General features: G+C 33.9%; 1 protein-coding gene across 1 annotated transcript in view; it reads left to right on the forward strand.

Moving 5' to 3' along the window:
* The window catches only part of LOC126776328 (neuronal acetylcholine receptor subunit alpha-10-like), a 45,713-nt gene extending 25,454 nt beyond the window's left edge, over window positions 1-20,259 (forward strand). Inside the window, exons 5-11 of the mRNA XM_050499202.1 lie at window positions 4,459-4,675; window positions 7,981-8,115; window positions 8,605-8,683; window positions 10,742-10,841; window positions 16,381-16,525; window positions 16,844-17,046; window positions 20,119-20,259. Of these exons, the coding sequence (XP_050355159.1) occupies window positions 4,459-4,675; window positions 7,981-8,115; window positions 8,605-8,683; window positions 10,742-10,841; window positions 16,381-16,525; window positions 16,844-17,046; window positions 20,119-20,250 (1,011 nt within the window). The 3' untranslated portion in view covers window positions 20,251-20,259. The remainder of the gene's footprint in view (window positions 1-4,458; window positions 4,676-7,980; window positions 8,116-8,604; window positions 8,684-10,741; window positions 10,842-16,380; window positions 16,526-16,843; window positions 17,047-20,118) is intronic.
* Window positions 20,260-25,659: the final 5,400 nt, after the last annotated feature.

Genomic DNA, 25,659 nt, shown 5'->3' on the forward strand with positions numbered 1-25,659 from the left:
AATGTACACTTACGAAAACTCTAGGATTTCTAATTTATGTAAAGATAATAAATGATAATTATAGTTAAACTTGTTAATTATAATATTTATTAACCAAATAAAAATCTTTCATATATTATAAAACATAGAACGGAGTGGACCGAATTCAGTTGAACAGCTCCAAGCTAATGTCACATATAATCTATTTATTAAATGTATTACTTTTTTTATTTAAATAGCTTTATATATTTTCATAATACACAAAACGGAACATATGACACTTAAATATATTTCTGAACAAGCTTATATATGATTTGGTTTAGAATTATAAAGGTAGAATAACTAATTTACTAAATTGTATTCCATTGCAACTTCCAACAGAGCATTTGTCTTTAGGAGTATAATTGACTATGAAATAAACGAAGCCAGTAATGCTAAGCGTCTCCCTTTGTATCATAAAAAATATCTTATTTGTGTTGATTTCCCCTATCCACGTACAAGTAAAACTTTTATAGATTAATAAAACGTAATATTTATGTTTATTACATTTTCTTTATATACATTTTTAATATGACGAATGAATTCGAATGAATGATTTCAGTGTTCACGTGCTATGAATATCGTGTACTTCAGTTGTAATTCATTATTTCGGTTGAGTTGGTATTTGAGTTGAAAGTCCTTAGTTATTTTAATACCAGTCTTACTTAATGATAGCACTTTATAATGTTAATAATATTAACGGAATTTAATTTTAAATAGAGTGTTGTTTCGTTAAGCCTGATAGTGTATCAGATCAGTGAAATAATTTTAATAGATATAATGTTATCTATATCAAAGTAACGTAACAGTCTGCAAATATCTTACTGCTGGGCTAAAACCTTCTCTACTTGATGAGAATGTTTGGAACTTAATCCACCACGCTGCTTCAATGTGGATTGGTGGATACAGGTGGCAGATTTTCATATCTTACATGTAGTACATCGTCAAGCACGACATTAAAATTCAGTAGTGCTTGCCCGGGCAAGTAAAACTAAATATTATACTAAATATTATATATATATATATATATATATATATATATATATATATATAATTTTTAGTTATAGTTATGAATAAAACCTTGTTTTAGGTGTTAACAGATTATTATGTATAAAGTTAATTATAAAAATCGTTCATACATTCTACCCAGTCTATCGAATTCTTATTTGAAACTTAGTAAAGAATAATAATATCGTATTAATAAAGTTTTTATTTTATTAAACTCTAGATACTCTAACCAATGTTACATAACAAATTATAATCAAATTAGCGAAAAATTATTTCAACTTCTGCGTTAATTAATTACGGCACTTTTAATAAAAGTGCACTTTCTTTCCGCTGTAATATCTTGGAAGATATTCACTTGAAACTCTTTTGAAGAAATCGTTAATCAAATAATATATATTTCATTTAAAATTAAGTTAAATTAAAATATTTTAGAATGTCCCCTTTGTCTTGCAAACTGAATTAGAACCACTTCTCTTTATCCTATGGAGTTGAACTTTTACATCTTGGTTCAATTCCGATGACAATGCATTTTATGGTAAGCATGACCTGATTATACACCCAGGATTGGCTCCAGACTAGGGAAATCCATTTTTATATATATTTTATTTATTTTTTTCGCTGGAAAAATGCAATTACGCGTTTCCCCCACATGAAGTGGGGGGGTATGTGGGGCTCGCCGACGCTGAAGGCGCCGGAATACCCACTAAAAACCAGCGGTACCCACACCGTCTTTTCGGAGGACGCCACGGGATCGCTTGCGCATTCTACCATGACGTCCCGACGGTAGGCCCGCCTCTGCAGGCCTCCAAATTCTAAGGGGTTCTCGGGTTACAGACACCCCCTAGCCCCGGCGACATTTACGGCGGGAGGAGAAGGTTTGCATAGCGCCGACGTCTTCTCCCCGGTCTTCTTCGGTGAAGCGGATCAGCGGAAGCACTGTTCTCACGCTCCCGCTCCGCGGTCTCCTTCTGCGAGATGACGTTTTCGCAGAGACCATCTCCTTCCAGCACCTCTCGCTACCGATCATGGCATTTATCACGTTAAGCAGCGAGAGGTCTCCGCCTACAATGGCCGCCAGGGAATGGCGCCGAGGCCCCCATGCAGCACACTCAATCAGGGTGTGACGCGCCGTGTCCGAAGGCGCGCCGCACTCGTGGCAGAAGGGAGCGACCTCCCGCCTCGCTATCCGGTGCAGATACCTACCGAAGCAACCGTGCCCAGTAAGTACCTGCGTCAGCCTGAATGTGAGTGTGCCGTGACTCCGTTCCACCCAGCGACTCAAGTGGGGACGGACCGCCTCCACTGTCACCAGGCCTGCCGAGGGGAACCCCAGGTCCTCCTCCCATCTGCGAATCAAGGCTCGCTGGCCTAGAGCCCTGACTCGCTCCACCTCCGCCAATCCTGGACGTTCGCCGCTCGACCTCGCTTCCACCCGGTACACTTCCGCAAGCACCTCTGCCTGGAGTTCCCAAGGCGGATCGCTCGCGAGAAGTGTCGCTGCCCTCCATGACAATGTACGGTAACCAGGTATCGCTCTGATCGCTATGACTCTCAGTAGTCTCCGAAGAAGAGCCTTGTTACGAGCAGTGAGAGCGTCCACCCAGATGGGTGCACCGTACAGACTAAGGAAATCCTTTTTTTTTTTTTTTCGTGGAGGAAAGGCATTTACGCCTGCCGCCCGGACACGACCGGGACGAGTATGTAGGACTCACGGGGCACAAGGCCACCGTCCTACCCACTAAAACCTCCTCGTTTCCTTCTCACCGCATGGTGGCGGGGTTACGGGAACGCGTTAGCACACCACCGCGACCCCACCTGCGGCCGTCGCTTTGGGTGAGCGACCCACCTGTTGTTTTTTTATTGAGGTTTTCTCCTCTCGATCCGGCCGGTGAAGGCAAGGCCCTCGGTCCCACCACAGGCTGGCGCCTGGATGGGGAAACGAGTTTGAGAAGGCGGTGACCGAAGTCTGTCCGCCCAGCATCGACACCGAAACTGGACGAACCCGCCTCTCCCTCCTCCTCTACTCCTCTACTCCTGTCTCCGGCAGCCCGAAAGGACTCCAGAGACCAACTCCTCCTCTCTCCGGCGGCCCGAAAGGACCCCGGAGTCCTCCTATTTGCCACGAAACCGCTCGCTGGTCCACTCTGCGCAACAGAGAAGTCCCAGGAGCGGCCCGCGACACTTCCGCCGCGTCAGTCTCAGCCGCGATCGACAAGCATTCCGGAAAAAAAAAAACATTGGATTTCTGGTCAACCCCGTTGCCCAGGGTGCACCACGTGGAGGTGACTGACATGCACCCCAGACTAAGGAAATCCTCAGTTAACATTAGTATTTATTTTTTTGCTTATAAATATTTTAGTATTTATTTCTTTGCTTATAAATTTATACTACTGCATAAATACACCTATTTTTTTATATATCTGTGGCACATTATCTTGAAAAATATATTTATTTATTCCTTCATACACCTAATAATTCTTTATTATACACCAATATAAAACTGCAACAGTAAAACAAATAAAACAATATATGGTGTTTTATTCTATGTATAAATACAAAAAAATAACCATTTTAAAATATAGCTATATGCTATTGTTGACTTAATAAAATTTTATGTGTAGTATTTAACCGTCGATTCTGTTAACGTACAATAAACCGGATATTTTCGGAAGGTAGGAAGATTGTTTGTAACAACAATTTATTTTAAAAATCTTAAAATCCTCGATTTGGACGCTGTCGATCTAAGCCGATTTATATTCGCGCTTGACTAGCAACTTTTATTTCCTTTTCAATACAGACGCTATAGAATCTTGTCGATCGGAATCATGTTTTGTACAAAATGAATTCACAATATTACGTTATACTTTTGCTCTGTTCAAATAGATTTTGAATTTGACATTTCATATCTAAATAAATGTTTATTAAATATCTTCCAAAGGAACTTATTGACTTTAAATTGCAATTCATGAGTACTTAAAATCTATATACTATGAGAGCGCAATGAAAGAATTTCCTTTTGAAAACTGAATTCATTTAAAACACTCGACACTCGATTGCTTTGTGAAAAATTTAATAGAAAATGTCGTATGCACTGGAATTAAATCCAGTTAAAATAAAATGCTGATTCATGCGTAGAAAAATTTAACATGCTAAATTGTTAGTACTTTCCCGTTAGTAGGTAATTATGTATTTTAAAAATTATTAATATTTATTTTTGTACGTAACTTTTAAATCCATACTCCAACCGACCTATCAGAATTCTTTTCGCTAATATTGCCAACGTACTCGTAGTATGTACGGTTAGACTATGAGAAAATTCGTATTATTATTCGTAGGAGTGCATCTATATGCACTACAGAAAACTGATTTATAATTGAAATTATATTATTATTATAATTGAATTTGATTTATAATTGAAATTATGTTTAACAGTTGGACCTGAAGAAACAATTTGACGAGGGTGACACAACTAATTACCAAACAAATGGTGAATTCGATCTCGTGAGCTTCGAAGCGATCAAACACAACCAGTATTATTCGTGCTGCGTGGAGCCCTACCCAGACATTACTTATATTATCAAATTGCGAAGACGCCCCATGTTTTACGTATTCAATCTGATCCTGCCATGTCTTCTCATCAATGGTATCGGTAAGTGTTTCATTTTGTTTTATTTTAAAATATCATTTTTATTTTATCAATATATCTCTACTGGATTCGATTTTTTTTTCTATATATCAGATATAGAAAGAACAAATCGAATCGGCTTCCACTAGATCTCTGTAAATGATATAAAACTCACTTTATACAATATTTATAAATGTAAACTATTTAAATTTATGTGGTCGTTAAAGTATTGAATTCAAAATATTTTTTACCTGCAACGATTTGAAATACAAAACGTATTTAAATGGAATCGATCTTGAAGATTTTTTATTCAAATTGTGATATAATTTAACAGTTACAACATACATATTTTTATAATGTGATTTAAGCTTATGATTGATGCGAATTCAAATACTTTTACTATCATTAGTCAAATTAATGCAAATTCAAGCAGCCGACGAATTATTTATCTTGACGAAGTATTTTCAAACATGAAATTGAATTATTTATTACATAGTCGTCTAAGATACGCTCTAGAAAGTTTATAAGTTGCAGCGAGCTTCGAACTTTATTGCTATCCTTGAAAATTTTAAATAGAATCTTAGATTTAGGTAGAATAGACATTTTTTTATAGTATAGATAGGCGGACGAGGTTATGGGCCACCTGATGATAAGTTGTCACAACGCCCATAGACATTGGCATTGTAAGAAATGTTAACCATTGCTAACATAGCCAATGCGCCACCAACCTTAGGAACTATGATGTTATGTCCCTTGTACCTATAATTACACTGGCTCACTTACCCTCCAAACCGGAACACATTAATATCATGCTGATTTGCGGTAGAATATCTGATCAGTGGGTGGTACCTACCCAAAGCAGAGCCCTACCACCAGTCATAACCTCCTTAATAGAATATTTACACATTGTACACATTTAAATGTTACATACAGCCTTGGTGTCCGTTTTTAAGCCGAGATGGCCTAATGGTTAGAACGCGTGAATCTTAACCGATGATCGTGGGTTCGAACCCGGGTAAGCACCACTGAATTTTCATGTGCTTAATTTGTGATTAAAATTCATCTCGTGCTTGACGGTGAAGGAAAACATCGTGAGGAAACCTGCATGTGTCTAATTTCATTGAAATTATGTCACATGTGTATTCTACCAACCCGCATTGGAGCAGCGTGGTGGAATAAGCTCTAAACCTTCTCCTCAAAATGGAGAGGAGGCCTTAGCCCAGCAGTGGGACATTAACAGGCTGTTACTGTTACTGTTACTGTTACTGTCCGTTTTTAATTAATAAATATTTCTGGAATTTTCAGCCGCTGGTCGTTATAAATATGTTATTGGTTTTTCAAAATAGTTTTTTATATTCAGAGATACAAACCATATGTTTTTTCATTGTTTTTTTTTTGTGTCAAATATCAAAACTTACTTTTAAATAAACTATTGATTAATTAAACAAATTTACAGCTCTAATTCATCATATTATTTATATATTTTTTTATTTTTTTTAGTGCAACAGGAACAAAATTGCTCTCTGTTTCGTTTTTTATATAATCGTAAGTTATTTAAAACAGTAATACGTATATTTTTTTACACAAAGACAGATATTGTAAAAAGAGTTAATATTTTGTCAACGATTTTATTTGTTATATTTATTATGATAATAATAATTCCTTTACGTTAACGTTAATTTACAAAGTTCTCTTGCTGTGATATATAATATAAAATGCTTAATTTGCTCGTCTGGGGCTTTCAAAACGAACGTTAGCAAAACTATTATATCAAAACTTTGTGTATAGAAATGTGGATATGCACATAAGTCACTGGATTTAGTTTGAAAGTATAAGTCAAGAATAATTTCTTTTAAAGTTTTTACTTTTTAAGTTATATGTATATTAAGAGCAATTTCTGTTGTTTTAAATTGCAAAATCAGTTTAGGCTTACGTGTTAGTTTTGATAAGAGAAGAAGTTTTAATACAGATTGTTGTAATTATTTAAATATTTTATACATTATTGTACTCGAATAAATAAGTATAATAAACTGGTGGTAGAGCTTTGTGAAAGCTCATCGGGGTAGGTACCACCCACTCATCAGATATTCTACCGCAAAACAGCAGTACTTGGTATTGTTGTGTTCCGGTTTGAAGGGTGAGTAAGCCAGTGTAATTACAGGCACAAGGGACATAACATCTTAGTTCCCAAGGTTGTTGGCGCATTGGTATTGTAAGCGATGGTTAACATTTCTTACAATGCCAATGTGTATAGGTGTTGGTGACCACTTACCATCAGGTGGCCTATATGCTCGCCCGCCTACCTTTTCTATAAAAAAAGTTGCCAATTAAAATAAAGACTTTGCCAGAGAACTGTGTCAAATGTTAATTTGATTTTTAATAATTGCGTGTATGTTAATTATTGTATAATAATATAATTTTACTTTTATCAATTAACTTGTAACATTCAAGAATATTTTGAAAGAAATATTCTTTGGCAGCAGATAAATGCCCTGCTGTGGGGCAAAAGCCACCTTGAGCTTATAATATAATGCTGCTTCATAGATGTTCTAGTAGTAACATTTTATCCTACCGACATGTTTCCTTCATAGCAATTTAAAAATATTATGTTTATAATTAAATTTATTATATGTTTATATTTAAATATGTTTATATTTAAATAAATGTTTTAAATTAAAACCGTAAGCGATGTTCATCGTTGGTACTTTGAAAATACTTTGTGTAAATCTGTTTGAGCCGAGTGTAAGCCGAGATGGTCCAGTGGTAAGAACGCGTGAATGTTAACCGATGATCGTGCGTTCAAACCCGGGCAAGAACCACTGAATTTTAATGTGCTTAATTTGTGATTATAATTCATCTCGTGCTTTACGGTGAAGGAAAACGTCGTGAGGAAACCTGCATGTGTCTAACTTCACCGAAATTCTGCCACATGTGTATACGACATTGGAGCAGCGCGATGGAATAAGCTCCAAACCTCTCCTTAAAAAAGGAGAGTTCTTTAGTCCAGCAGTAGGACATTCACAGGCTGTTACGATTAAATGTTTGAAATTTATTTCAATTGAAACTGATATTTCCCAATATTTATTGCAAATCTGATTGCTGAGCGAGTTTTATTTATATATAGGAATGTCTTCGCGAATAGAATCTTAAAATAAACATTTATTATAACCTACATTACAATATAAGTTTAAGAAAATAAGAACAATTACATAGATTTGTTATTATTGTTATCCGAAGAAACTCTAACAACGACTACATACTGCTTACAACGTTTATGACGTCATATTTACTCTAAAAGCAATTTGATTCATTCTTTTATTATATTTTAGCGTTGCTGGTATTCTACGTGCCATCCGAGTCTGGTGAGAAGGTGACTTTGGGTATAAGTGCGTTACTATCAATGACAGTTTTCTTAATGACGATTCGGGATACACTTCCACCGACTGAAAAGACGCCACTTATAAGTAAGATGTGTTATTATATACGTATATGTATCTAATATTGAATTAGTATCTGACATAATACCAATTATATCACGTCCAACACCGATGATCATGGGTCTATCTTTTTCTCTATAAGTAAGATTATAATGTCGATTGTTTTTAATATAATTTATTGGTCCCACTTTACTACTAAATGAGTACTAACCATAAAGACTCCCATTTCGATTCTGAAACTATTGAAATAGGGATTATTTTAAATTGCGTTAGAATGTTTAAATAATAGTCGAAACATTATTCAAGAAAATATAATTCAAATATTATTTTAAAACAAGTTTGTTCGTTAATATAATCTTATGCTTTTAAGAGTTTAATACTAATAACATATAATTGTACTTGAAGTGAAACAGAAGATAAACGGTTTCATTTTTCTCGTCCCTTACAAGTAGGACTCGAAATAACAACGCTATGGATTCGATTTATTTTGTCTCTAAACACTTGATTTGATTTCAGGTTTGTATTATGGAGTGAGTACGTGCTTGGTTTCATTCTCAGCGTCGCTGTCCGTTGTGACACTTAATATATCTTACAGGCGAGTTTAATTTTTCTAATTATTATTAACACATTCAATCGTAAGTTTTGAATTCAAATTATATACTTATATTAGTTCCTTAAGATCTCATTGCGTTTAAGTACATCATTTAAATTTAAAATTCTATTATCAACGTTAAATTGCTAAAGTTTCGAAGTTAAAATGAGACTTAAATATTTAACTTAATCGACATTTAAATTGAAATTAATTAATTTATAATTAGTATTTTTGATAAAAAATTAGAAACGACATTCTGGATAGTAGGGGTCGAATATCTTGTGTATTGATTTTATTTTAAACTCTTACCTGTATCGCACGTTTTAGATACAGAAATTGATTACGATAGTGATAATCCATGTAATCAATTTGTTTTTCAAACTTTACCGTCGCTACTTTTCTAGAACAATTTTATTTATTCCATTCGCAAAACTGGGTAACCTAAGTTTGGCGGTAGTACATGAACACACCAAAGAAAAATATACTAATTAATTGTAACCTACTAGACGCAAACAAAGCATATTAATAATAATTATAGAAGAGTAATTGGAATCACATATATTTCATTTACAACATTAAATATCAATAAATATTCAATTTGTATAGATTTTAAAAAGTAAAGAAAATTTCATAAATAATTTATTTATAAGAAATCATTACATGAACTGTTTATTAGTATGAAAGTAAATGCCGATTTACTAGTCGGTTCTTTTTCATAAAATCGTTATTTAAATCTGATAATACCTTCATGTTTAATTGGCATTACGTTGTAAGAGCCTACCAAAGAAAATTGTATTTGATTTTCATTTAAAATTATGGCTCTACTAAAGAATATGTTTAGAAATTATTTGACTTTGTTAATATTAATTGTATGACAGTATCCTTACTAGTAGCTTACTAGGTTTCCTATAACTGTTATATGTATATATATCCACACAATAAACATTTTTTTATCCTATATACAGTTCGTCGCTTATAATTATGTCAATAAAAGTGAAATATTGTCTTCATTACTCGGAGCGTCTTCCGAGGGTTACCTGTTCAATCTTCTATAGTGTTACAATACTTATGATTGCGCATTGATGGTAGATAATTAAGATCGTCTGATAAATAATAATGATTACAGTAATAATCATCTAAGAATAGGATAGATAATTCGATTCGAATGTGAAGTATATAATTATAGGATTAATGATTAGAGTATTACTGCCTCGTTGGTAGTGGTAGTGGCTTAATGTAAGGCCGCAGACGCGGAGGTTCTGGGTTCAATTCCCAGATCGGGCCAACAAAAAGTTATTGGGTTTTTCTGTCAGAAAATTCTCAGTAGCAGCCCGGCGCCCGGAGCCCGTGCCTCGGAAAGCACGTAAAACCGTTGATCCTGCGCCTGAACTCTTTCCGGTCGTGTCGGATTGCCATCCCATCGGATTATGAGAGTTAGAGAATAGAGAGTGCACCTGTGTTTGCGCACACACTTGTGCACTATAATATCTACTGCGCAGTTGGCTAATCTCTTTTGAGATTAACCGTCGTAGCCGAAATCGAAGGACATTATTATTAATGATTAGAGTTACTTATTTACTGTTTTGGCTAATGCAGTAAACTAAGTAACTTTTATGATTTCTTAGTCTATATAGTATAATATTTTTATAATGTATATTACTAGGGTCTCATAAACTACACGATGGTCAGTCTATTATTCTGCTATCATAAAAGTAAGGAAAACTTTAATTAATTGTTGAATTGTCAAAGCTTAAGAACTCGATTATAAGTAAGTCTTATAGCCAGAAACAGTGCATGTACATTTAGTACTCGCGTAAATAAACATATTTTTTAATTGTATATTACATTAAAAAAAATGAGTCTTTTACGCGAATTTCAATATTTTGATAAATTTTCGAGTCGAATAAAGGAACTGAAAAAAAGTAATTCTCAAAAAAGACAATTGTAATTAAATTGAAAACATTATTTAAATTGTTTTCAAAAACCAATGTGTATAAAATTTAACTAAGTATGATTAGAAGACAATTAAGTGTATAGTGATAACGAGCGATTTTTTCGTAGAGGAGTGAGAGGGCAGCCGGTGCCGGCGCTTGTGCGCGAGCTCGTTCTACAACGGCTCGCGCGCATGCTTTGCATCTACTTCGACACTGATGCTCAGAAGGTACATATACACATTTATATATACATCATACTAAAGTATGGCACTTAAACATTATATATGATTCATTTACTTTATTGTTTTACGAGCCGGTTGGCGTGATTGGTAGATACTTGCCTTTCACGCCGAAGGTTGTGGTTTCGATTCCCACCCAAGACAGACATTTGTGTGCATGAACATGTATGTTTGTCCTGAGTCTGGGTGTAATTATCTGTATAATTATGTATCTACAAAAGAAAAGTAGTATATGTAGTATATAAGTTGTCTGGTTTCCATAGAACTAGCTTTGCTTAATTTGGGATCAGATGACCATGTGTGAATAATGTCCCAGAATATTATTATTTATAAAATAACAATATAGCCCACCATGATTTATTCGAATCAACTTACGCGACCATTCTATTTTATGTTACTATGCCACTAAACTTCAGATTTCAACAGATGCTTTACAAACTTTCAAAACGATTGGATGAATAGTATGTAACTTAAACAAACTTTATTTTTAAAAATTGTCTAAACTTATAAAAAATCTTAATTTAACTAATAAAGTATAGTTTATTATTTAAATCACTTAAGAAAACATTATTTATATTTTTATAGAATACTAGTGTCCACCCGCGGCTTCCTCTACGTGAAGGGAGGGGAGGTACTATGTCCTATTCGGTACCCTTAATAACTTGTATGCAAAATTTCATGATTGATCGATTGAGCAGTTAAGACGTAAAAGAATAACAAACAAACATACAAACTTTCGCATTCACAATATTAGTAAGTTGCTACTACTTGCACAATATTACTTAAGTATTGACATTTGACAATATAATTATTCTTGTATGTTAAGCGACTCGCAAAGTTCTCTTTGAATGTACGCGGTTAAATGAACTTACAAAGGCCACAAAAGCTTATTTTCATTTCGAAATGTTCAAAATATGGACCTCCCTGCACGTTTGTACTGTCTATCAGTATTCTCTCGTTAGTTTCTGGTACTGGTGAACTCGTTAATTAGTTTTTATTTGCTATGACGTGTTATTAAGTATTAAAAGACAGTTAAATATTTCTGTAAATAATTATATATGAAACTGTAGTATACGTGTAGTGTTATATATGTTATATTATATTACATTATATTGTATCATGGTATAGACATATGACGGGGAAAGATAAATATTATAATACAAGAATGTAAGTAAGATGGATGAAAGTAAGGTAAGAGATAGTTCTAAAATAGACTGTGGGAAGAATTTTGTGCTTGGTGGTATAGCTTTGTGCAAGTACATCTGGGTAGGTACCACCCACTCATTAGATATTCTCCTTTTTTTTTCACAAACACTGCTTCAGTTTATAAAGCATAATAATAAGCTCTATAAGTTCTCCGGTAAATAGTAAAGTAAATAAGACACATCTTGTTTTCAGAAAATGTTGAATCGATGTAAACAGATTATTTGTTTGGAATGTGGATGCCGTCAAGTTCAAATGTCTTCAATACATTCGTTTGTAGAGTTAAAATACCGTAGACATGGAACTTCTTTGAAAAAATATCGATTGTGTGGATGATCTTTCTGGGAATAAATTCTTCCCACAGAACGTGACACAAACATATGAATTGAAACCCACGATAGTATACAAGTGTTATAATATATTGTACTTATAAAGACAGACACACATATACATACATGTCTTTCTTTCGCATGAGTTTCTCGAGCAGAAATTCTGCTTCGACGAACCTAGGGTCCAGTTCAAAATATTTTCTCACTTTAAATATATATTTCTATATATATTTCAAAATAAATACAATACTCGCACAAAAATTAAATTGGAGAGTATTGTATTCTTTTATATGCGTAAGCCGACGGTACAAATTCAAAAAATGTAAACTATATGTTCAAATCACCATAACAATTACTCACCACGGGTAATAATTCGAATATAAAATAACCACATACTATCGAAAATCGCGTGGCAGCTTTCATGATATTCGATAACAACCATTTGTAGCAATATAAAATATTCATGACGCGTTCTGCAGTGCTGTTCGGTAAGAACTCACTTCATTACTCACCCGTGAAATATTGACAGCCGACTTACATATATGTATTCTTGAAATCTTATAATTATTATGATTAATGTTGCATATCACTTTCTGACACTTCACGACCGTTTCCGGCGGTGAGTTTCGAGTTTGTTCTTACAGAATAACTCTATTGAAAGCTCATTATATGGGACCATAAGATAGACGGATGCATACTGTGATTAATATGGAAAAAACCAAATTTTTCACTTAAATGAAAACTCAGAAACAATGTTTTTAATATAGGTACACTGAGCCCTAGAATTACTGTTTAAGAGTTGTAAATATTAAAATAACAATATTGTTATAAAAACAATCTAAGTTGTGGGTATCAGAAGATTAAACAAAAATAAAAATCCTTATTGTTTATCAATATTCATTCATTGTGTTCAAGATAAAGTCTGGTTGTTTTTCTTGATGGTTGAAAGCTGAGTCTGTTTCGTTTCTTCAAGTAAGGTTTTTATATATTTTGTCACGATTGGTTTAATCATCTCAGAAATTACTATCAAGAACGAATATTTTTTAAAACTCTATAAAGTATTTGCATTTAATTCATACCTCGGCCAATATTCTTTGGTATCTTTAATATTATAAAATATGTATTTGATACTAATTGAATTTTTAACTCATTTAATTTGATCTCAAAAAATAACTTCCAAAATTAGAATTAATATTACACGCCCACCCTTAATTGGGTCACCTAACTCTGTATGAAATAATTAGCACATTATTATTGATCCATCAATCGGAATCCATCGCTTCAATCAATGATATAAACAGCGAAATTATATATTTTTTTATAACTTCAGACTATGTGTTTGTATTGCTACAAGTTTTGTTTTACCATTACAAGAGCCATTAAATTAAAATGTATACTAAAATCTTTGACATTGATTCGACTTTCATAGTAAATTAAAAAAATAAATTGTCACGAAATATATTTGGTCACGTTCACGTGTAAATGGTGGTAAAGTTAACATTACGTATTTATTCCACCGACTCGACTAGTTGTCGTTCTTATTCTAATCACGATTTTGATAGTGTTAGGCCTCTTAGATGTTAATGTTATGAGTCAAATTACGTAACGAATGGCCAGATCAATAACGTTGTGGTCGTCTTGGGAAATGTCAAATTTGTATTGGAACCTTTCAGGGACTGAATTTTCGATTCAATTTGTGGTATATTTGGTAACTGTAGCAACTCCGAAACTTCTATAAACTACGTATTCTGATATTCTAAATTGTATAATCTTAATTAAAACGTTTCGACATGTTGACACGCTGAATAAATCATATACAAGACGAGTATACCTTCATTGCATCGATTTATTAATTTATGTAGATATGTTTATCTCTTTTTAAGCTTAATTCTTTCGTACTTTGGATTGAAATGAGTGATTGGAAATTATTTATCTTTCTTATGAAAATATATTATAAATAAATGGTTTGAATTTCATTAAGAAATCAAAGTGTAATCATCATTCATTAAGAAAAATAAATACCGATATGTACTCAGAAGATATATAGACTTAATGACCACGAAAAATTCAATCAATAAGCTTCAGTTAAATTTAAGTAAAACAAACTGTGGATGCTCCACAGCTGGGCAAAAGCTTTTCCTCTTTCTCCCCTAGAGAATAAGGATTTGAGCTTATTTAACCATGCTACCATTATGCTATATTCGTCAATATAATATGTAAAATATGAAAAACGCGAAAAAAAAATTAAGCACCGTTCCAATCTACCAATCGGTCATTGTAGATACAATTAGCAAAGAAAGGAGATCGCGAGGTTGAAATCTGCGATTTTTACTTATGCTAGTAGTTAATTTATTCAGAAAACGAATTATTTTTTCTAACGCGTTGTGCAATTGTCTTATTACTAAGTAAGGAAGTAGCAGTAGTAGTAATAACGGGTAGTAGGGTAAATGTACGAAGATGAAATATACTAGTATCTCAAAATATATATATTCAGGACAGAAGTGAAATATAAAAAAAAAAGTAATTCATTACAAAAAATGCGAATTTATCAACATTTTATTAAGACACGAAAGAAAGAAGAACAAATTAGCTTATTAAGCGATAAAAATTATTTACAGATCATATCGATATCTCACACTGACAGATAACAATTACGCGCGTAAAAGGATAATAAAAAACAAAAGAAGGCCACGACAGCTACCATATATATGCCAGTGGTATTTTTCCCAGATAATCGCAATATAATTTAAATGTCAATCAATTCTACTATCCCTAAGCAAAACAAATTGTTATATGAATATAGTAAGCTTTAGTAATTCTTATTTTAAAAGTGAAATATTAAAGAGATTCAAAATATTGTTTTGTTAACTGTTACTGATGACTTGTAATTAAGTAATGGCAACCAGGTATTTTATGGAGGGATTTTATTATAATTTATAATATGTAAATGAGTTATCCAACTTCAGGGCTGAAAAATTAAATATTCACTCTTAAAGTTTTGATATTGATTGGGTAATTAAAAACGTAGTCCAAAACTTCAAACTCTAAAAGATAGACAAGAATTTTTCGCCCAATTTTGCAATTAGTTTTTCTCCGAGTTTCATAATTTATTAAGTTAATAATCTTCATAGACTATTTAAAAAAATTGTCAAATACATTGAGCCCTGTTATTTGTAAGTTTCGTTAAATTTACATATGTTTGATATAAATATATATCAAAGAAGACTTGTTATGGTAATAACTGCATGGTAATAACTGCAGTTTGTGGATAGTGTATTGGATCCAACACAAAATGGATTGCAACGTCTAAAATACGTTTTATAAATATCTTGCTCAACGATGCGGTCAGAAGCGAACGTTGAAAAGATTGAAAACGTTGCAAATTTTCAGTCGTAAAAAATAAAGTTTCTAATCGGCACTGAAAGATACCGTGAATTTTGCTTCGAGTAAGTTATTGAATGGTCTACTTAATAGCTGAATGAAAAGTTAATTAATAATAAAATTAAAATCTGCAGATTGGAACTCAAAGGCTATACATTTTTTAAATGATTCAACGGTGAAGTATAATGCAATACTTGCTTGCTCTCTATCTTTACGCATTTCATTAATTTCTTGACATAAATTTTTAATAATAATACTTGACATACGTTTTTAAAATAATAAAAAGATATATTTTTTTTAAGGTGTCGTTATTTGATTTTAATGTAACATTTATCTTTTAAAGGTAGCGGTGTAATCTATCTATTTTTAAGTGTAGAATAAAGATTACTTATTTTTATATGCATATTTTTAATTTAGTACTACAATTAAAAATATGCAAAATCTTTATAAAAGTGTCATACCGTTAGATTTTATTAGAGACGACAATATTTTTAAAGATAAGTAATAATACCAACCAAAAAAAATATTTAAGATAAAAAAGCCTATACAGGAACAACAAAATTTAACCCAAGAAATTAAATACCATCTTAGTATATGTTTATTATTGATACCAGGGCGACAGCAGTGCCGTGACAGTAACCGCGGGCGTTCAGGTAAATCCACGTACGGGTTCACGCTTGAAAGCGGAAGTGCAACGTGACGGACCGGCATCCCCCGCCTCGCCACGTTTTGCTAGGCAAAACCACAACAACCATCTCAGTGAGTAATTGTTTTATTATGCTCGCCATAAGTATTATTTATCAATACTTACATTATGTATACAAATAGCTACTAAGAATAACTTTTATGTAGCTATAAAATAATCAATCAAGATGATAACGGCGTGGTTACATAAGAAAACTAAATACGGAATTTAAAAATATAGTTATAGTTATCAAATAATCTTTTACCTTTTTTTTACAGTAAAAAACAATTTCAGGTCTTTATGTATTATATAGTTTAGCCCGTGCGTTGATTGATTGATAATTAGGATATTTGTATAAGCTTCTCGTGTACAATATATATCTATATCTATAGATCGAGGTGCAGCAAGCGCGGTTGGTTCGGGTGTGGGTGTGGGTGTAGGCGTAGGCGTTGGCGAAGCTGTAATGTCCGTGTGCACAAGCGCGTGTCCGTGCTGCGCGTGCTGCGGCTGCACGCTGCGCGACGCAGCCGCTCGCCACGAGCAGCGCGTCGCTGCCAATGAGCGGCTCGAGCGTGCGAATCTCGAGTGGAAACAGGTAGTGTATTTGCATCTGATATATTATTTATTAATGTTAAGAATTAATAATTATGTCTTCTGAACGCATAGATAAGTACTTGCTCATAAATCATTCCATTCCTAATACGCTGCTAACAAACGACAAACTGCCAACGATTTAACTACTATAAAGCTATATTTAACTATTTACTTTCTTATACATGAGTCACAACAAATTAAATACACGAAACTAGATCAATGAGTAACAAAAATAACTAACGACTTATTTACAGCTTTTCCTACATCCATCCATGATAATGCCTGATCCTGGAAAATTCCCGGATATCTGCCTCACAGATTTTCTTAAAAATATTTTAATAAACAGAAGCAGATATGAACAGTTGTTTTAGTAACATTTCTTTATAATTTTTAAGCTCTGTAAGTTTATAATACTGGTGGTAGAGCTTTGTGCAAGCTCGTCTGGGTAGGTACCACCCACTCATCAGATATTCTACCGCAAAACAGCAGTACTTGTGTTGTGTTGTATTGTTGTGTTCCGGTTTGAAGGGTGAGTGAGCCAGTGTAATTACAGGCACAAGGGACATAACATCTTAGTTCCCAAGGTTGGTGGCGCATTGGTGATGTAAGCGATGGTTAACATTTCGTACAATGCCAATGTCTAAGGGCGTTTGGTGACCACTTAGCATCAGTGTCATTCCTATTCTATAAAAAAAAAATTAATAACCCAAAACACTATGAAACATGGTAATATTTCTACACCTGTTATTATCTAAGCTTGATACTCTGTTGCTAACTAAATTCTTTCCAAAAAAGTTGGATAACCTTCCCTATCGGTTTTACTTTGAGTTTCTGTTATTCAACCATATTTCCTGTTGCCAATCTACTAAACTAAACTGGCTACCTATCCAACAACGCAGGCACTTTAGAAATTTTAGGACAAAGTATTCTATTTTATATGAACCGAGTGTGCCTGAATACCTCTAATGCAAAAAGCTTGCTGTGTGACGGCCATTACTGTTTCGTTCTGCTGACAACCTGATACTTCGTTTCCACTCTATCGTAGTGGTCCTTTCTAAGAATCTCCACGCTGAGGGTGACTTGGCTTTGGAACGTACTTCCTTTGACACAAGAAAAGCGATCACTAAAAAGTCTTAATGACTTTTCGTATAAGGTTAAAAGACTTTTTCCCACGCTGCAACGTACATAACAATCTCTTTGTTCACAATTTCTTAACATATTTAGTTTTCCACTTGAGCTGAGTCCATTCTTTCTTTTTTTCTTGTTATCACAAATATGTGTTAATTTTTTTTTTCTGAATAAGATTAAAGTTTGTGCAGTTTTATTTAATTTTCTTTAATTATTTATTTTTTCCGTGTAATCTATTTTCTCTGTTCAAATCAGGGTTGACTGGAAGATAGTGAGTTTATTCATTGTCTGCCTTTTGTGTAATGACTATAACAAAAATATATTAAAATTATAGGTAATCTTTTTATTTCATAGAAATTAATTATTGATTGGCAATATAAGAAAGATATTTTATTATATATGATAAACGAATAAAAAAATCAAGTCAATTGACACAATTTTTCACATTCCAGTAAAAACAAAATAGAGATTAACAAGATATTTTTCAGGAAACTAGCATCGCTCAACAAAAATAAAACGTCGTAAAGTCGTATATCATTGTCCTTCATAGCGACAATATCACCCCATTAATTTGGGGGAATAATATTTTTATTGTTTCAATCCGTAACAATAAAAATATTGTACCTAACAATAATAAATAAAATATCTGCATGCAACTAGACAAAATGCCTCTTTGGCTAACGTATAACGCAGCCCTAGGTTCGAATCCCGAGTCCGGCTAATATTAATTTATTGGGTATTTAAGCCAAGAAATTCTAAGACACAGCTTGGAGGTTGAAAGTCACTCTTCTGTTGTATCGGGTTTCTTCCATCCTCGTCGGTTTATAAGAGTGAGGAAATATAAAGTGTATGCATTTTATTTTGTTCTGCAAAGTTGGCTATTCTATCTTAAGAATGGCCGTCATGGCATAAATTGTTAAGAAAGTCATCATCATCGGATGATTTTTTTCGAAATTTGCGAAACATTGTGTATATGAAGTAAAGGAATTTTACTTATGTCATTGATATTTTATTCGACAAAAAAACTAAATTTAAAGTTACATTACCAAATATATAATAAATAATTTATTTCATATATTTATATTTTTATAACTGCTGATAAAGTTAGCATACATAAAAATTTCTTAAAGTTAAGCTCTTATATGGCTTCAATTTACATTATAATGATATTTAGTATGTAGTAAATTGTGCTGTAATCAGCACCATACGTGTGCAGTTGCAGGATAAGCGTTACCCGTACGTACTACCCGTACTTGTCGGGTACGGGTACGGGTAGTACGGGTGACGTACTACCCGGTGCAATTTAATAAAAGGTTACTATAATTATTGTAATATACATTACAACATAATAACCTTTTAATTATATAGACTTGATGTATAGATTGTTGTATATATACTTTGGTGTATGTATGACTCGATGGTTGTGGCTTTGTGTAAGTGCGTCTGGGTTGACACCACTTAACTTATTTTATACGCTACAGCCAAACACCAATATTTAGTATTGTCGTGTTACGGTTTGAAAAGAGTGAGACAGTGTAACTGTAGGCACAAGTTCCCAAGGTTGGTGGCGCATCATCACGGTAGCATGCGCAACCGATCCCGTGGCGCTTCTCATTAAGACGGAAAGGTTTAAGGCTGGTTTTTTAGTGCGTATTCCGATGTTCGGGGCGCACTCGGCGATTTGTACACCGGCGAGCTCCACACACTGTTCCCGTGGGGAAAACGCGTAATGCGTTTTTCCAGCGTTAAAAAAAAGGTTGTTTGGCGCGTTGGCGATGTAAGGAATGGTTAATATTTATACAGCGCTGATGTCTTTAGTTGATGGTGATCAATTACCAACAGGCGGCCCACTTGCCAGGCTGCCATAACACAATAAACAATAAAAAGTTAGACTATATTTTATCATTGGTAACTAACTAAGAACTAATTGTTTATTCAACTTTAGGTGGCTGTAGTAGCAGACAGAGCATTGCTTGCAGTTTTCGTGCTGGTCACCACAATAGCGACGGCGGCTATCCTTCTGCCTCAGATCAACAACCTTCACGTCGGAAACACACCCTTAAAACCTCCTACTTAGATTTAATTTACAAACAGTAGTATTAAAGTGTCAACGAATTATGGTTTCATTCATAAACAATAAGTATGTTTGTGGATTAATTATTAGGTTGTCAATTTATTAATATTAATTTATTAATATTTAATAATGTAAGTATTCTACTGTTAAAAAAATGTAATACCTTTCTCCGTTATCTATATACAAATACAGCAATACAAAGACCTCGTTTTATCTCAAAATATAATTACCTTTTTATGTAATATTAGATGTAACGCCAAAATGAAAAATGTGCCAAAGAAATTAGACAATTATTTGTTGTATAATTCTACCTTTTATCTAGATTTTAGAGTTTGTGGGTTTGAATATTTGTAGGTTTAATATTCCTGGATTACTCGTATTATTTACAATAGTTTTTTTTTATAATTATGTGGCCAAAAGGTTGTTTTTTATATAAAACTGATTTATATAATATAATAGGTGTGTGTGCAAGACTAACCCGACACTACACTGAAGATTTTCAGGACGTCAGTCTTTTCGAGATTAGAATGGCTCTCGGACAACTCAAAAACAACAAGGCACCTGGTGATGATGGTATTACAGCCGAGCTTCTGAAGGCGGGTGGTACACCGATCCTCAGGGCTCTTCAGAGGCTTTTTAACTCCGTCATTGCCAAAGGTCAAACGCCAAAAGCATGGCACAGAAGTGTGGTGGTACTTTTCTTTAAGAAGGGTGATAAAACCCTTCTGAAGAATTACAGGCCCATCTCACTGCTGAGTCATGTTTACAAGTTGTTTTCGAGAGTCATTACGAATCGTCTCGAGCAAAGGCTTGACGACTTCCAGCCACCCGAACAAGCCGGATTCCGGAAAGGCTTTAGCACCATAGACCACATACATACGCTGCGGCAAGTTATACAGAAGACTGAGGAGTATAACCAGCCACTTTGCTTAGCGTTTGTGGACTATGAGAAAGCCTTTGATTCGATCGAAACCTGGGCCGTGCTGAATTCTCTTCAAAGGTGCCAAATTGATTATCGGTATATCAGGGTGTTAAAGTGCTTGTACGAGAACGCCACCATGTCGATCCGACTCCAGGATCAGAACTCAAAACCTATCCAACTGCAGAGAGGTGTAAGACAGGGAGACGTGATATCTCCGAAACTGTTTACCGCTGCATTGGAAGATGTTTTCAAGCTTCTGGACTGGAACGGACTTGGCATCAATATTAACGGCGAGTACATCACTCATCTTCGATTTGCCGATGACATTGTAATTATGGCTGAGACCTTGGAAGACCTCGGCACTATGCTCGATGACCTCAGCAGGGTTTCCCAACAAGTGGGTCTAAAAATGAACATGGACAAGACGAAAATCATGTCGAACATCCATGTTGCACCCACTCAAGTCAAGGTTGGAAATTCTGCACTCGAAGTTGTAGACAACTATGTCTACCTAGGTCAGACCATCCAACTAGGTAGGTCCAACTTCGAGAAAGAGGTCAATCGTCGAATTCAACTCGGCTGGGCAGCGTTCGGGAAGCTACACGATATCTTCTCATCCCAAATACCGCAGTGTCTTAAGTCGAAAGTCTTCGACCAGTGTGTGTTGCCAGTGATGACTTATGGATCAGAGACGTGGTCGCTCACAATGGGCCTCATAAGAAGGCTCAAGGTCACTCAAAGGGCAATGGAGAGGGCTATGCTCGGAGTTTCTCTGCGAGATCGAATCAGAAATGATGAAATCCGCAGGCGAACCAAAGTAACCGACATAGCCCGAAGAATTGCTAAATTGAAGTGGCAGTGGGCGGGGCACATTGCTCGCAGAACCGACGGCCGCTGGGGCAGAAAGGTTCTCGAGTGGCGACCACGAACCGGAAGACGCAGCGTGGGCAGGCCCCCTACAAGGTGGACCGACGACTTAGAACGAGTCGCGGGAAGCCGTTGGATGCGGGCAGCGCAAGATCGGCCAACGTGGAAATCCTTGGGGGAGGCCTTTGTCCAGCAGTGGACGTCTTTCGGCTGATGATGATGATAATAGGTGTGTTATAAGTCGCAATCCCAAAATTGTGTAGTTGAAATTATATTATTAGACACTGCTAAAATCGTCCGAGTCCTGATGGCAATAATAAAAGTATCTGGATCTACGTGTAAATGTTGCACTGCCGGGCTAAGGCCTCCTCTCTTAGAGGGGGTTTGGAGCTTATTACCTACACGCCGCTCTGATGTGGTACACATGTGGCGGTTTTTCATTCAAATACTTCAGAATCATTACGTTTTCAGGGATGTATGCCCGGTTTGAATCAGCAAGATTCACTTATTCTAACCATCTTGGCTCTTCTACCTTTATATTTTATATTTAATTCACCTCATATATTATTATATTACTTTTCATATGCTTATTATATTGCTATACTTCTCATTATTTCGTTAGGTATGCGAAGGTATTTCAAACTAAACACTCCATTCGTGTCTTTAAAAAATATTATATTTGATAATGGTAGACGTTCCCCATAACTAGCTCAGTTACACAACGTTTATAATCAATAAAGAAAAATGATATAAGAATATTTTTTGCATAGCATACATTAGTTAAAACTGTGTAGAACCTTACAATTTTATGTCCTATCAAATATATATCTTTCTCATTCTGAAAAATAATTTACAAGAAATAATATTTAAGCTATAATAGTTTTAGTACGATTCAAAACATAAAACAAGAAACATTGTCTCACCACCTGTGTTGTATATCGTAGTAGGTACTTTTACAGTCAGCTCACTTTTACGACAGAAGGTAGCAAGAAAGTGTGAACGGAAGTGGGCAACGCGAGTGTATAAAAAGGCACAGCCTCTGACGCTGCCACAAAATTATTAATAAAGGTTCTAGGTGTGTACTAGGTGCTAGTACAGACGGAGCCGTGAGGAGCTGTGGGCATAATATAAACGTGGTAATAGTACTTTAAATAATCTGTATCAATTTGAAACTTGTAATTTATTTTTATTTTCACAATTTGTAACTACGATATAGTGTCATATATAACTGTAAAAAGTTTGTCTATATTATTAATTTTGGGATACCCTATAAATTATACATGTATGCATGGGCGCAGCCAGGTCTTTGATTAGGCTTGGTACAGTCCAGAATAATATATTCGTACTGCTAAGCTATTCAAAGCATAAATTGTTAATTTATTTATTAGACTTTTAAAGCCCTTGCCAGAGTAAAGACCTGGTTACGACAATAATATTTTGTTTTTTTTTTTTTACTTTTTTATGTACGTATTTATATTTAGTTATATTTTCATTAATCTAGACACATTATTAGATCTGTTATGATATATTTTTTGTTAAAGCAGTAACCAGACACCTTAGTATATAATCTATTACTGTTAATGCATAAATTATACAATAAATAAACATGTATTTATTGCTCAACGTTGTTGCTAAATGTTGATATAATTGTAAATAAATATTGTTTCCTGATGCGCTAGTCAATGCCGTGTACAAAGTAAAAATAAAAGTTGTGCTAATATTAAAAACATATTGTTTTATTACGTTTGCTGTATAACAACACATTTATGCATTATTTAAAATGGGTAAGTGATAAACGGAAGCCCTATAAGAAATATTAGCCGTCTCTTACATCATCAAAGTTGCAATAAGATGACAATTTGTTAGAATTGGTCCCCAGAACACAATAGTAAAGTGATAGTATAAATGTAAAATGTAAAGTGGTAGTATTACTATTTGGTAGTGGAATATTTTTTATTTCCAAATAATGACATTAAATGTGTTCGAGAACAATAATATGATTATTTTTCCACTTGTAAGAAATATCAATATGGTATGCAATATTCAAATAAATAATATACTGCAAAAAAGGAAATAGTTTTATTGCTAAGACGAAATTCATAGCACATTTAATAAAAAACTTAAATATTATTGAATAAAAGGACCTTTCAAACATAGAAATAGTCATCATGGTTTACTAAAATTAAATGCCAGATAGCGATTAATTCATTCTGTTGCGAAATTTAACCAATTCTGCTTAAAATGGATTAAAATAATTTTGGTCAATATCTGGTAATGCAAAAACCATCACAGGCGGCTAGCTTTGAATCTACAAAAGTGAATTATGAATTTAGGCTGTTAGGGCTTAAAAAGAATTCAGTTTTTCTCTTTGTTTTTAAAGTTCCTATGAACTAGATTCATATTATATCACATCACTGTACGCAATGTTTTTATTGGACATTCTCCGACGAAGAGAAAAAGCAATAAATATTTAATATGTAACAATAAGTATTGTGGTCCTTGTACTATTATTTGACGATTTATTTCAGATGTTATATTATATACATATCTATATATAATATATATTTCATTTTGAGAATTTCGACAGTGTAGGGATAAGTAGTATGTGTATATTAAATCTTATAGTAAGAAAATATACATGAATTAACTTTTGTTGGTGTTTGTCCTTTAGGTTTCTATACAGTTTCTTGACGTTTTGTCAATTTTTTTTTGTCTTTCAATATAATACATCTGATGATTCTGATTTAAAGTGTTGGAAGGTGAAGGAAAACTTTTGGAGGAAACCTGCATGTGGAGGATGAAAATCTACCGCGTCTATGCACCACCAGGTATTGAAGCAGCATGGTGGAGTAAGCTACAAAAATCCTCTTTTTGAGGAGATAGCCTTGCCCAGCAAAGGCACATTTACAGGCTGTTACTTTACAAAAAACTTTTTATATAGATCCTTATTTATCCGTGTGAAGCCAGAACGGTTATCTTCCTATAAATCTTTTGATATTCATCATTTATAAAGGTTATCTGATGTAGGTCGAAATTCTAAAACCATGTTCGTTATATGTTACACTGGCAGTTATCGAGTATATCTGTTCTTGTATCACTTTAAGTGCTGCACTGCTCTAATCTTGTTCAATCGTCCATAACTGTATACAAAAAGTATGTGTGTATGAATTATGTTTTAACCATACAACATCAATCATGTCGTTAAATGAATTTCAATGGAAATTAATTAAAATGATCAAATTATATAAAACATTAAAAATAGAGGTATGTTTTTTTTTAATATTTATGTATTTTTTAATTAAAACTATAAAGACTGACTGATAAATATATAAATATAAATGATTGCCCGATGGTTATTGATCATCTGTGCTCATAGAGGCCCTATAGATCTATGCTATTATTATAATTGCTATTTATTGCTATTTATATGCTATTATTTTTATATATTTCGTTGCCCTATAAAATTGTACAGAGACTGAACTGAACTTCTAGCGATAGGATAATAACATATAAGTGAATGGTAACTGCATAGGCTGTTTCACATAAATACCTACATCAATTAAGAAATAGTAAGTAAACTAAGCTTCATAATAGGTTATTATTAATGTCAAGATCATCAAAAA

Source organism: Nymphalis io, chromosome 1, assembly GCF_905147045.1.
Source record: "Nymphalis io chromosome 1, ilAglIoxx1.1, whole genome shotgun sequence".
Lineage (NCBI taxonomy): Eukaryota > Metazoa > Arthropoda > Insecta > Lepidoptera > Nymphalidae > Nymphalis > Nymphalis io.